The following is a 13,286-nucleotide window of genomic DNA, read 5'->3' on the forward strand; positions in this document are numbered from 1 at the left end:
GTGTCCTCTGCTCGGACAGGCTGCAAGCCCTTCTGAAGCCCTAAAGAGAAGTTCATCGTTTGCTCACCTGAAGCGCCTGTGTGTAGGAACCACTCAGCGACCACCCACCGTACTTTCTGTTGTTGTTTAGTGGAGATGGGAGGGGGTAAGTAGGTTGATAAAGAAAAGACTCTGAAACTTGCTCTGGAATAGAGACTGACTACAGCGAATGGAGGAAAGGATGGGCCAAAGAGCTGAATGGAACCTTTCCAGGGGCCGCCCGAGAGGACAGTGACAGTGTAGTGGAACGCTGAGCGACTGGCGTCCGAAGGCCCCAAAGGAAGAGCACACTGAGCTCCCACAGCGGAACGAATGGAAGGAAAACAGTTGAGCACCGAGTGTGGCCTGGAAGGAGTCTGTGAGCCACCGAGCGACAATGCAAGAAGCCTGAAAACACACGGGGTGAAATACAGTTCCCAAAGAACTGGTCGATGAATGAACCGGTTACCGGTCCTGAAGGAAGACTTCCAAGCTGCACCGAGGAATTAGTGAAAAACAAGATTCCAGGAATGGGCAGACACCAATGGAAATGTTGCAAAAAGCACTTACTGGTTTCGGCCAAGAAACATAGACGACATACAGCTACCTGGCCAGTCAACTGGGAGAGATCCTTCTGGAAGGTGACCCAGCAGAGGGTGGGCATAATCAAACATCACAGAGACCCGTGTGAGGAAGCAAAGCTCTGCTGAAGATCATTCACCAGCGGTTGCAGCAGTGGACCGACACGGGGCTGCTGGAACGGCAGGCAGACTGCAGAAGAGGCTTGCATTTTGCTCAGACCGACAGCCCATGCCCATCGAAGCAGCAGTTAAGAAGTCAACAACATACCGTGCTGGGCACGTCTGGTGGACAAGACCCCTTTAGGATGTCGAAGGGCCAGGGTGCCACTTTGAGGAGTAAGGCCCCCCTCACCCAAGAGATTGTATTCTTATTTCCTCACGTGCTCGCGGAAGTCGGACAGTGAACAAGGGAGATACAGAAGAATCAAGCCAGGGAATTATGGTGTTGGCAAAATCCCGTGGGGAGATCAATCACATGTGCATTGGAAGAAGTGCAACCTGGATGCTCTCTAGAAACAAGGATGGTGAGATTTTGTCTTGTATGCACTGGGCATGTTGTCAGGAGAGACTAGTCCCTGGAGAAGGACACTGTGCTTGGTAAAGTCGAAGGTCGGCAACAAAAGAGGAAGGTCTTCAGCGAGATGGACTGACACAGTAGCGACAATGATGGGCTCTCATGTCACAGCAACTGTTAGAGATGGAGCAGGCCTTCGTAGCAACAATGTCATAGTGTGGGCGAGAGATACGGATTTAAGAATTCCTCGTAATATGAGAGAGGGAAGAGCCAACAGCATGCAGATGGTGATGTAAAGTCCTAAGGCTAGATAAAGTGACTCTCACCCAAATCCACTGCACGCCAGGCAATTCCCAATTCAATTCACAAGCACCCTGTAGGACAGAGTGCAATTGTCTGGTGTTTTTCAAGAACATGAATCTTTCACCTGAGGACCTGCTGGTGGGTTTGAACCACTGCCCTTTCTGAGCATGGCACCAGGAGAGCTTCATGTGGTGTCAAAAGAACAGAGAAGAAGGTGCCACGACCAGCCAGGGAATAGCAGGTGAAGCCAGAGATTGGCGGAGGAACTTGTCAAGACGGAGGAGGATCCAGCAAGTCCAGAGGAGCATGGTGGAGAAAGGACCCCCAGTTCGAGCCAGTTACCCACCAGGCCAAAGGGTGCCAAGAGGTCAGGGAGAATGAGGACGCATTGGTTTGAGTTTGACAATGCAGAGGTCCTGGCTGATGGAAGACCTGGCCTTGGTTTGTGGTGGTGTGTTAGGCAGGGTTCTATAGATCAACAAAACCAGGCTATCTATCTATCTATCTATCTATCTATCTATCTATCTATCTATCTATCTATCATCTATCTATCTATCTATTATCATCATCATCATCTATTTATCTGGATAGGCTTATACAGCACGAAGGGATATAACAGCTCATTAGTCCACACAGCAGTACAGAGGGCTCAGTTCAACTCACTTCCCTGGAACAGTAAATATACTGGAAACCCTTCAACTCAAGAGGGCTGCGGGGTCCAGCGTTAAGGAAGCAGACAGCTGAGTCTTCCCTCGGGCAATGCTGGCAGTTCAGCCACAGGCAGCAAACAGCAGGGCAGGTGACCAACAGCCAGAGCTTAGCAAAGCAGGCCCGACGGGACATAGAACTCTAGCAGTGCAAGGCTACAGGATCCACCAGCCTCAAGCTCAAGCGATGGACACACCAGCAGCGTGACGAGGCAGGTCTCAAAGGAGGCTCAAGCTCTAGAGATACAATCCACAGGTTGGCTTGTACCACATGTGCGTAGCTCACAAGTCGAGGTAGAGAACTAGCTAAAGCAGCTGCATTCTGGTCTGATCAATAGAGAGCGTGAGAGAGGGGGCGGGCTGCGCAGAGCCATTTATCTCTGCCCTCCAATCAAACTGCAACCTGACTAATCCCACATGTTCCTAGTGGCCAGATGGGCACAAGAAACCTACCTATCCCAAGTGGTTAATGCAGAGGCCATGGTTGATCGAAGGTTCAGCATTGATATGGGTCTGGCAGTGCAGGGGTCATCCCAGGCTCTGGAAAAGCAGCTTCGATGTGATCATGGCGAGTGTGAGAAAGAAGGGAAACGGCAGGCAGCAAACAGTCCTGTGGGCAGTTACCTGAGGAGCTTTACTTGTCCAGGTCTTGTGCCGTAGGCTGACCCAACGCCCTGCCTCGCCCGGTCTCACCACCGTTGCTGCTTCTTACTCACAGCGGCCCCATACAGAGTTTCTGAAGGTGTAAATCTTCTCAGGAGCGGCCAGCCTTCTCCTTCTCCCAGGAAGTGTCTGGAGGGTTGGCATGATGGACTTTGGGTTTAGCAGGGCCAGGTAAGCTCGAGCTTATGCTGCTTTCTGGGTACTACATCCCTGTCAGAGAGGGTCAGTTTGAAAAGAGACCCTGACCCTGGAGGAAGGTGCTGTGGGCTTAGAAGAGAGACAGCCACCAGACAGACCGAGCAGCAGAGTCTTTGTCGTGGTGAGTAGTTGGCCATTGTCCATCAGGATGCGTGAGTGCCTCTCATTAGGATTTGGCTAGGAAGAAGTAGGCTTATGCCCGTGTATCCGGAGAGAATCGATGTCCTAGACTGTCAGCTACCAAAATGCCTGTATGCTTTTGAGGCCAAAGGAACAGACGGTTGGTTTAAAGCCTTGAACTTTCAATTTTCAAAATTCAGGAACCCCAAAACGATTTCTCACCCAGAAGGGCAGCCAGCCCACCTGAACGAAGACTCCCACATGCCACCTGCAACCACAGTTGACATTTTCCTTAATGAAAAGCTTTAAATAGCCTCAGACATTTGCGCTTGGTTTTGTGGAAATCCTAGAGGAAAATTCCCATAATAAAGTATGGCCTCTAGCCAGATCTGCAAGAGTTTGAACATCAGTACATTGCGGGATGGATGATGGGGGAACAGGTGGAGCTACACCAAGGAGAAGGAGAGTCCTGTTCCACAGCTGCCATGGGTGATTCCAATGAGGCAGAGATCAGACATAATCTCCACCCTCCATATTTCTTTATCCTAGTCTAGACGATCGGCCCGTTCAGGGTGGGATGGCTGTAGACGATCCTATTCTAACACCCGCTGCCCCTCCCACCAGGCTCTAGTGGGCTTGATCAGTCCTTACAATGCCCACTACCAAACCCATGGCAACATTCACGATTATGGGAGTTATCAGGGGCGCTGAGAAATGACAAAGTGTTAAGGAGACAGTTAGTTTGTCTATAGCACATCTTCCCAGCCATGCTGACAGGCGTGTCTCTCGTTGGTCCTTAACCTCTCCATCACGTTTCCTTGACCTGGGCCCCTTTCCTTGGACCAGGAGGCCTGTCCAGTGCGCTGCCCTGTGGTCCCCATGCTGCTCCTCTGCTCTGTCTCCCGGTCTCAGTGCCTCAGCCTCTGGTGCTTCTGCTGCCCCCACTGCTTCAAGCAGGGATCTCACTGGTGCTCTGCTGGTGGCTTTCCTTGCTGGCTCGTCTCGGATTCTCTCTCTGGCCCTGAGGTGGCTCCATTTTTAGACCTAGTGGAATGACCACACAGGGCATTGCGGGGTTACAATCGTCTTGCTTATTCCAGTCACTTGGAGGGAGTCACGGAGACTGTGGCTAGAAGAGCCGCAGCGGTCAGTCCACTTTGCCACCGGCGGTCTGCCACTCCGTGGATGAAGCATGGCCAGTGAGCCCGTGCCCCAGCGAATGAAGGGGGGCAGTGGAAAGAACATCTCCCCAGGAGATGGCCACAGGGCGGGATGATGCTCCAACGCCATCCGTTCCACATGCTGCTGGTTAAAATACATCGCCTTAGTAGGCTCTTGAGGAAACATCTGAAAAAACCCCCAAGATAGCTAGCTGCCCATTTCATTAAAAAAGCCAAGTTCAAGAAATCAGAGAAAGGCTGGAGAAATGCTCTGCATGGAAGGATCATGAAGCAGCAGGGCCGCCCAATGTCACAGGTGATCGAGTACTCGAACCTGGGCCAAGGGACAATCACAAAGCTCCCAGGGGGCACTGTTGGGGCCATGGATGGCATCTGAAGGTGGGGTTTTAATTAGCTGGTTTTTGCGGAGGCAATGCTCACAGTTCAGAGGACGATCACTGTGTGTGATGTCTGGGGAGGCTGGTTTTCTAGGAAAGGCACACAGAGCATTTAGAGGTAGACAGCCACCCTACTAGGAGCCCTGGTGGTCTAATGCCCACGCATTGGGCTGCTAATTGCAAGGTCAGTGGTTTGGTCCCACAGCTACTCCCTGGGAGAATGACGAGGCTCTCTACTCCCATAAAGAGTTATAGTCCTGAAAACTCAGGGGGTAGTTCGAACGTGCCCTGTACATTCACGATGAGTCAGAATTGACTCGAAGCCAGTGAGTTTGGTTTTTGGCTTGGCACCTTGACTGGCTCTTGAATATTCAGGAAAAAACATCCTTTTGTGTGTGTGTGTGTGTGTGTGTGTGTGTTTGTGTGTGGTGTGTGTGTGTGTAGACACATAGATTGACAAATAGGGTGTGTGGGTGTGTGTGTGTGTCTGTAGACACATAGATTGACAAATAAGGTGTGTGTATGTGTGGTGTGTGTGTGTGTGTGTAGACACATAGATTGACAAATAGGGTGTGTGTGGTGTGTGTGTGTGGTGTGTGTGTGTGTGGTGTGTGTGTGTGTGTGGTGTGTGTGTGTGGTGTGGTGTGTGTGTGTGTGTGTGTGTGTGTAGACACAGATTGACAAACGGGGAAAGAAGGGAGGTCTCCAGGAGGGAGTTCATGCAACAAATCAGCCTAAATTCATGGGAGGTGAATGTGGGAAGAGAAGTCATAGAGACTCTTGATAGCTATTTAAGTTAGAAATTGTGTGAAAATGCACTAAGAAAATAGTTTTTTAAAGAAAACATGTAAGGAACAGTGAACAGAAAACGAATCCAGAATAGTGTCCAAATGCTGAGTTTGGGGCTGAAGAAAGCTGGGAGCTGTTCCGGGACGCTGGGAAGTCGTGGACCCTTCAGAGTGACCTTTCTCAAGGGTGAGGGACTTCCGACCTTCCAGGGAACCATCGTCCCCCTTTAACTCCATTTACCATGAACTTGTTGAAGCCCCCTTGCATTCTATTGACCTTCCAGGATGTCAGAGCTGCCTCATGGAATTTCAGGGTTGATCGTGGCCAAGAACACCCCCCAAGCCCACCCAGGATTCTTGAACTGGCTCCAGAACAATTGGTCTAAGCGGTCTTCTAGTGTAATCTAGTCATGCCTGGAGCCCCTGCTAGCAAGTCTGCACACATGAGCTAGCCACCTCTTAGCGAGTCTGGTGGACCACTTGCTCACTGAGCAGAAGGTTAATGTGGTTCCACTTCTTGCCTCCATCCTCTCGGGTCACAATGGTCCCTGTGGTTGGATAAGGCTCGTGCCTCGGTTCCATAACTGTGCCCCACATGTCCTCACATGAGTCATGGTGATGTAAGACGTCCTGCATTTCAGGGGAAACACAGCAGGGTTCGTTGGTTGGAGCTAGACCTAGTTCACAGCTTCAAGTTGGATCAGTCGGCCCCTGCCCTGGGGCTGAGGCTTTGTGGAGCCAGCTTTTCAGGGGTTCTGTGAAATCAGTCAATCACTGAAGGACAAGTATTGTCTAATACCATGGTCACAAAGGAAGGCAACAACAAGAGGAAGTTTCATGCCTAAGGGGACATGGAGTCCCCATATGAAACGGTAGGCCAGAAGGTTGGCATGGGTGAGGGGGGAAGGTAGTTATCAGAGAAAAAGAAGAGAGGAATTGAAGGTGGGGGGAGGGGCAGCTAATGGAGGTCTGGTTTGATAAGCAGTTTAAACTGCTCAATACAAAACTGATGATTGGAACCTGCCGGGTTCACTATAGAAACACAGCCAACAACACTCATATATGTGTAAGGAACAGCTTTATAGCAAGAGAACATCCCAGCCCAGTCCAACGCAAGTCCCTAAGTCCAATTCTAGTCCATAAGTCCCTCTTTACACTCACACAGCCACGTGCAGTGGTGCAGCATGAAGGAAGGGCACAGGCCAGTGGCTGCAGTCTTGTGGGTCCAATGGCAGTGGATGCATCTGCAGGGCTCTGGCAGCAACCAGGGTCTGCCGGCAGGAAGGTGAGGGCAGAGAGAGGTGGGAGGTTCCCAGGACCCTCCTTATGAGAAGGCCATGCCCACAAGGAGGCACCAACCGGCTGTGACCTGGCTGACAGGTCAAATACCAGTCTACATTTTTACCTATCTTCAAGCTGATGTGAAATTAAATAACCACCACAGACCCTCCCCCACCTAATTCACAATAAAATAACTTTTATATATAGACATTTCACAATTATTTCATTTGTATGATAGCACAGTAGAAGATAATAGGGAGAAAACACCAAGGGTCATTGTCCTGTGCTGTCAGTCTGGCCAGTTTGAACTTGTATGGATCCCTGTGGACTGTAGAGGGAGGGAGGGAGGGAGGGAGGGAAGGAGACCAGTGACCAGATCTCCTTCTGTTTCAAAAATTTACATGTTTAAAACAAACAAACAAAAATGCATTGTTGAGAATGGAGGTGGGTTTAAGTGGAGACCTAAAGTCCATCTATGGACAATAGAATATCCCCCTACAGAGAGATCATGGGGAGGGGATGAGTCTATCAGGGTGCAGAAGAGCACTAATGGATCACGCAATATACCTCTGATCCTTGGAGGCCTACACACACACACACACACACACACACACACACACACCTCCCCTCCCCCCCCGCTATCATGACCTCAGTGCCGCCTCCTACTCTGGACTAGACAGGATCATGTACATAGGTGTAGGCAAGAGAGAAAACTCACAGCACATGGAACCCAGGAACAGGAATGGCAATAGAGATACCAAAGGGTAGAGAGAAGAGCGGGAGAGGTGGGGAGAGAGGGGGGCACTGATCGCAACGAATGGCACAGAACCACACACCCCTATCCAGGGGGAAGAACAACAGAAACCAGAGGGGAAGGGAGACAGCGGTCGGTTTGAGATTTGAAAATAATTAATAATCTACAGTCGATCAAGGGGCCATGAGGGTTGGGGGAGGCACGGCAGGAGGGAAAAAAAAGAGGAGCTGATCACAAGGACTCATAGAAAGGTAAATGTCTAGAAAAGAATGATGGAATATATAGGAATATGTTGGATACAATTGATGTATGGTTTGTAACAAGAGCTGTAAGAGCCCCAAATAAAATGATTAAAACATTTACATGTTTATTGTTTGGTGGGTTCACCATGTGGGTTGCTTGGAGCATGGGTAGGGGGAGAAGGGCTTGTTTGAGGAGATGAGTTAGAAGGGGCCTTTTCAGCACTTCAGGAAGACAGAATGCTTGCTTTGAGCTAGGGAGGTAGTGAAGACCTAGCTTGTGCCTCCTCACTCCCTCACATCCCTACTCCCCCGCCGAGCTCACTGAAGCAGGAGGAAGCAGCAGCCCTAACCCCTCAGCTGCATCTGCGGTCCAGGCTCTGAGTAGCGCTGAGCCGTGCATCTTGGAGGTAGTAACGGGACCAGTGGATGGCACTGACTCATTGAGGAGCTCAGCTGTCTCCGTTGTGAGGGGTCCTGGTGTCTTTCCAGCACCTTCCAGTGTTTCAGTCTGTTAGCAAATGTTTGCACTGTCCCTCCTGATCGAGTTACCGGTGTACCGTAGATTAAGCTGACTTGTCTTGTGCAGGTTTGGGCATTTTGAGATACACGCGGTTGTTGGTGCAGGCTGTTGAGTTGGTTCCGCTCTAAATCTAACAGGAGGAAACGCAGGCCCGACTGCGCCAGTCCTCCCAACGCTTCCTTTGTTTGTGCCCATTGCTGTCGCCACTGTGTCCGTCTGTTGCCTGAAAGGCCGTCCTTGTTTTCACTGCCCGTCTACTTTACCAAGCAGGCTATCCTCTGCCAGGGACTGGGCTCTCCTTATACGTGCCCAAAGCACGGGGCCAAAGTCTTCTCATGCAAGGAGCATTCTGGCTGTCCTTCCTGCGGCATGCCAGTCCTTTCAGTGTCCATCGCCAGCACCCACTTCCATTGCACCAATGAACGCTGCATTGATGGCCCCCGTGCCAGTAACCGGCGGGCATTCTAAGATTCCATCGATTTGTTTCCTGTCACAGGCTCTCATACGTAACCCATGCTCGATAAAGGTGCCTGTGCTTAAATTCATATGTATTAATGGTATACTTTGTACAAACGAATTTTTTTAACTGTATTGCATTTGATTATACTTAACCGCGTGCCTTCTCCTTGTTTTGTATTCAAAGTACCAAGATACGAACATGCAGGGAGTTGTGTATGAACTCAACAGCTACATAGAACAGCGCTTGGATGCGGGAGGGGACAACCAGCTACTCCTCTACGAGCTGAGTAGCATCATCAAAATAGGTAAGCGACGCCCCGTGCGGTGAGTCAAGCAAACGTTCTTGTTCCCCACGCTAAAGCCTGGCACATGTAACTTGCGCACTCCCAGGCAAGTGCAGGTGATCTGTTGACAGCTGTGGCTTAATTCCCGTGAGAGTGAGTCTGTTTCTCTGTGACACTAGCTGAGGGGGTGAACCCCTACATTCCTAAATGCGCTAATCCCAAATAACTCTCTGCACAATGCAGGTGCAGAATCTCTCGGTCTTGTAATCAGTACCTGCCTTCTTTTAAAGGTCTAGTTTTATTGGACAGAACCACATGTTACAAAGGCAGTCACTAAATTTTAAGGAAGAACAATTTGGTTGGTGAGATGGTCACCCTAGACAATCGGTTCCACATGAATGATACCTATTGTGAATTTACAAGGGGCAAGTTATGTTAGACGATGTTGATTCACTAAGACTCAGTTTCTCTCACCAGTTTATTGACATAGCGTCCACACATCACGCACACCAGTGGCTCAAAAACATCCATGAAGGCTCCGCAGGCATTGCCCCACTGTTTGGGGACATTTCTTCCCCGTTGGTCCACAGTTATCAGCATCTCCTGTCCCCGCAACTCCCCCTGCTGTGACCGCAAGACTTGTTGGCCTAGTGGCTGTCTCTATAGGTCGACAAGAAGCTAGAGAAAACAAAGGCACACAGCAAGTAAACAGAAAACAGCAATAACCCTAAAATAAAATGCAGAAAACCCTCATTCCACAAGAAAGACAAAAGGAATAAAAACCGTTTTTAGAAGTATCCTACTACGGCAATTTGATCTTTAAAAAAATTGAAGGTACTCATGTCACAAATGCTAATAAGTTAAGTACGTACTCGACTCTTTGGCAAACACGGTTTCTACACACACAATGTGCAATTAACTCACTTCTTCCCATTGCAACTCTCTGAGATAGGGACCGTGAGCATCATGATTTTACTGATGAGGGAGCTATAGCAGAGAAAGACTGTACATCTTACCCAAGGACACAAAAGATGAAAATGAATATGCCCGGTACATTCTGGTACACCACGGCCCCATAAACAGGACACCCCTTAAAAAGATCACCAGCAAGGTTTGAAAATCAGGGAATCCCCCAAGACTTAAATTGTGAATTGCCACCGTGATTACCTTCCAGGCAACCTGGAAGTAATTTTAGATGCCTTCCATCATTTTCTCTCAGTGAGGATATGGAAATGTATAGTTGATGTTCCTGTGAGTTCTTAAGTAGGAATGCCCCTTTGGAATTTTTCATACTTTGGAAACTGAAGGCAATTCTCCAGTCTTTAAAAGATGGGTTGCTCACGCACCCATTGGCTGCTAATGCGATGGGTTCAGAATCAGCAAGGAGGGCTGTGTGAAAATGTGCTGATGGTACTGAGGAAAGTCTCTAATGCTCTTGTTCCATTTCCTGCCTGGCCCCATGACCGTGTGAAGCAATGCCTTCCAAAGCCGCGCGTGTCCGAGGACTCGCCTTAGAGATCGCATGCATGGTATCTTCTCCCATTGAGATTAGTTTCTTCCTTTTTTTTTTTTTTTATTACTTTGGCAGCCACAAAAGCTGATGGATTTGCACTGTATTTCCTTGGAGAGTGCAATAACGTAAGTATCTCAACTTAGATTTGGGTGCTCTAGATAAGAAAACGTACGCGTTTAAGAAGGGAAAGGACTCGGATCGCAGCGATTCGGGAGATGTGTCACCCCTGGGGGCTTTGAAGGCATTTTGTCTGTGTCCCCACGTGTGGTCGTGACCATCCAGGGCATTTCACCTGTGTGTCAGTGGGCAGGCCTATGATGCTCCGATCCCTTTGGCTGTGTCTTGGGATTACCAAGACTGTGCATCGCCCTCCTGGACTTTTCTGTGTGGTTCAACAGGATTTCAGCGACCAAGGCTGGGTGTCCACAGTGGAGAGTCAGAGCCCCTTCCTACTCAGGACCCATGAAAGGGTCACAAGGGGACAGAAGTTGAGCATGCTCTGGGCGAGTCCCAAAGTGTCCTAAGGTGACTTGAAAGACACAGGATTCCCACGCTGAGACCGTGAAGTGCCATGTTCTTGGCTCAGAGCTACTCAGAGCTTTGAGCTCTTCAAGTGTCCTTTCTAGGACCTGAAACTCAGGAGTCCGGTGCTTTAATGCTTACACACTGGGCCTCAATCCACATGGTGTGCAGTTTGAAGCCACCCGCAGCCCCGTGGGAGAAAGACAGGGCCTGCTACTCCCACCAACAGTTACAGCCTCAGAGCCCCAGTGCGAGTCGCTGTGAGTCAACGCTGACTCAGTGGCAGTGACTTTCCAGGCCTGGCGTCAGAGAGGGGCGCCTGGGATCCCAGTTTCATTTCCTCACAGCATAGCCCACCAGCCAAAGGCGGCACGTACAGCAATTTAAAATAAGACAAGATCTTCAAATAGCTGGCACTCGGTTTTTGTTATGGTGTCAAAGGGCAGGTGAGGCAAAGCCTATGAAAGCCAGAACCTGTGGGAGGCGGAAGGAAGGTAGGAAAATGCAGGTGTTTTCCACCAAAAACAGCAATAGAGAAAATGGTAAGACTGCACCCTGTCAAAGGCGGAACCCTTGGGGCACTGGGGGGCAAAAATAAGGCTGTCCCGATGAGGTCCTGTGTGTACAGGGTTCACAGTGAGGAAGTCATTCCACATGATACTCTGAGCCAATTGTATTGACAGGACTGGGCAGAAGTGGATAAATTCTACATCTGTATTCACATGGCAAATATTTACAGTGCGTTCCTTACGTGCTAGTCATTGCGATTGGAGACTGGATGGCTTTCTGCTGAACGATACTTGTGTTCTTGAAAGTCTAACTGGATGCTGCTTACAGTCATTGGATACATTCTTATTAGGTGTGCCACGTGCCATCCCCACACTGTCAATCATTCTGTAGGTTTGCAGGTTGCTGTGATGTCGGTAGTGGACACGCGTTGATGGAGTGTCTGTGTTCCGCAAGACTGGGAAGAAAGACCTGGCTATCTATGGAAAAAGCTCAGTTATAGACAGGAGCAGAAGATTGTCTGCATTGACACAGTGCTAGAAGATCCACCCCCTCCCTCAATTTGGAAGGGAGCAAAGTCGAACTAAGAAGAGCTGACTTTAGTGATGTGCGGATGAAGTGCAACCTGCAGGGCCCTCATCTGCTGCCGGGGTATGACTCACAATGGGAACCAGGTGCAAACACTCATCCAGAATCAGAAGGTGGAATGTAAAAAGTGATGAATCCAGGAAACCCGGAAGGTGTCAAAAATGAAATAGGACCCAGGAAGACTGGTATCGTGGCCATGAGCGAGCTGAAATGCGATGTGTGCTTGTTAGGAGATGTTTTGGTGCCAACATGACCCTTGTAATAAGATATGGGTGGAGTTTAGCCTGTCAATCAGGTCGCAGCTGGAAGACCTCCTTTGGAGGTGAAAAGCGGATAAACGGCTCTCTGGAGGCCGGGCCCTGTCTCTCTCCACCTTCCTGTGGCGAGCCACTCTGGGACCTGCCAGAGCTCTGTGATGCTGCCACCACCACTGGATCCAGGAGACTTCACCCAGCAGCTTGTGACCTTCCTGCAGTTTGCATCATTGCCTGTGGCTGCGCGAGTCTGAAGAGGGACTTGTGACTCGTATTGGACTATGGACTTGAGTTGGACTGGGCTGGGAAGTCTCTGTGATATACAATTACTTCTTGATATAAAACTGCTTATTACCCTTGTATGAGTGTCTCTGGATTTGTTTCTCTACTCAACCCAGCCTAATACAGACTGAGAGTCGCCATATTGAATCAGACAGGCATATGGCTTACTATGGGCACAGGTGACAAGTTGGAGAAGACTGGCACAACATTTGTCATCAAAACGGACATTCAAAGTGCCCCTCTGAAGTGCAGCATTGTTAGTGACAGGATAATCACGACATGCCTACTAGAAAGACCAACAGAGGGCAGACACCGAGGATGCCAAGGATTTCATCCACAATCGATGCTCGTGGAAGCACAGCAGTCAAGAGATAGAACAAAGTATCGCATTGCGCAAGTCTGCTGCATAAGGCTTGTTTAAAGTGTTGAAAAGCAAGGGTGTCCCTTTGAGGTCTAAGGTGCACCTGGCCCAAGCGATGGTATTTCTAATGGCTGCATATGCCTGTGAACATTGACCAGTGAAGAAAGAAAAATGAAGAACTGATGCATTTAGATTGTGGCATTCTCGAATATTACTTTGAAGTACCATGGACGGCCAGAACAACAAACCAGTGTGTCTTTGAAGAGGTT

At 49.4% G+C, this 13,286-nt stretch overlaps 1 protein-coding gene across 1 annotated transcript in view; it reads left to right on the plus strand.

Annotated features, from left to right (window-relative positions):
* Positions 1-13,286, plus strand: part of PDE10A (phosphodiesterase 10A) — a 203,292-nt gene that overhangs the window by 125,401 nt on the left and 64,605 nt on the right. Inside the window, exons 4-5 of the mRNA XM_075554279.1 lie at positions 8,891-9,011; positions 10,579-10,628. Of these exons, the coding sequence (XP_075410394.1) occupies positions 8,891-9,011; positions 10,579-10,628 (171 nt within the window). The remainder of the gene's footprint in view (positions 1-8,890; positions 9,012-10,578; positions 10,629-13,286) is intronic.

This window comes from Tenrec ecaudatus, chromosome 7, assembly GCF_050624435.1.
Source record: "Tenrec ecaudatus isolate mTenEca1 chromosome 7, mTenEca1.hap1, whole genome shotgun sequence".
Classification (NCBI taxonomy): domain Eukaryota; kingdom Metazoa; phylum Chordata; class Mammalia; order Afrosoricida; family Tenrecidae; genus Tenrec; species Tenrec ecaudatus.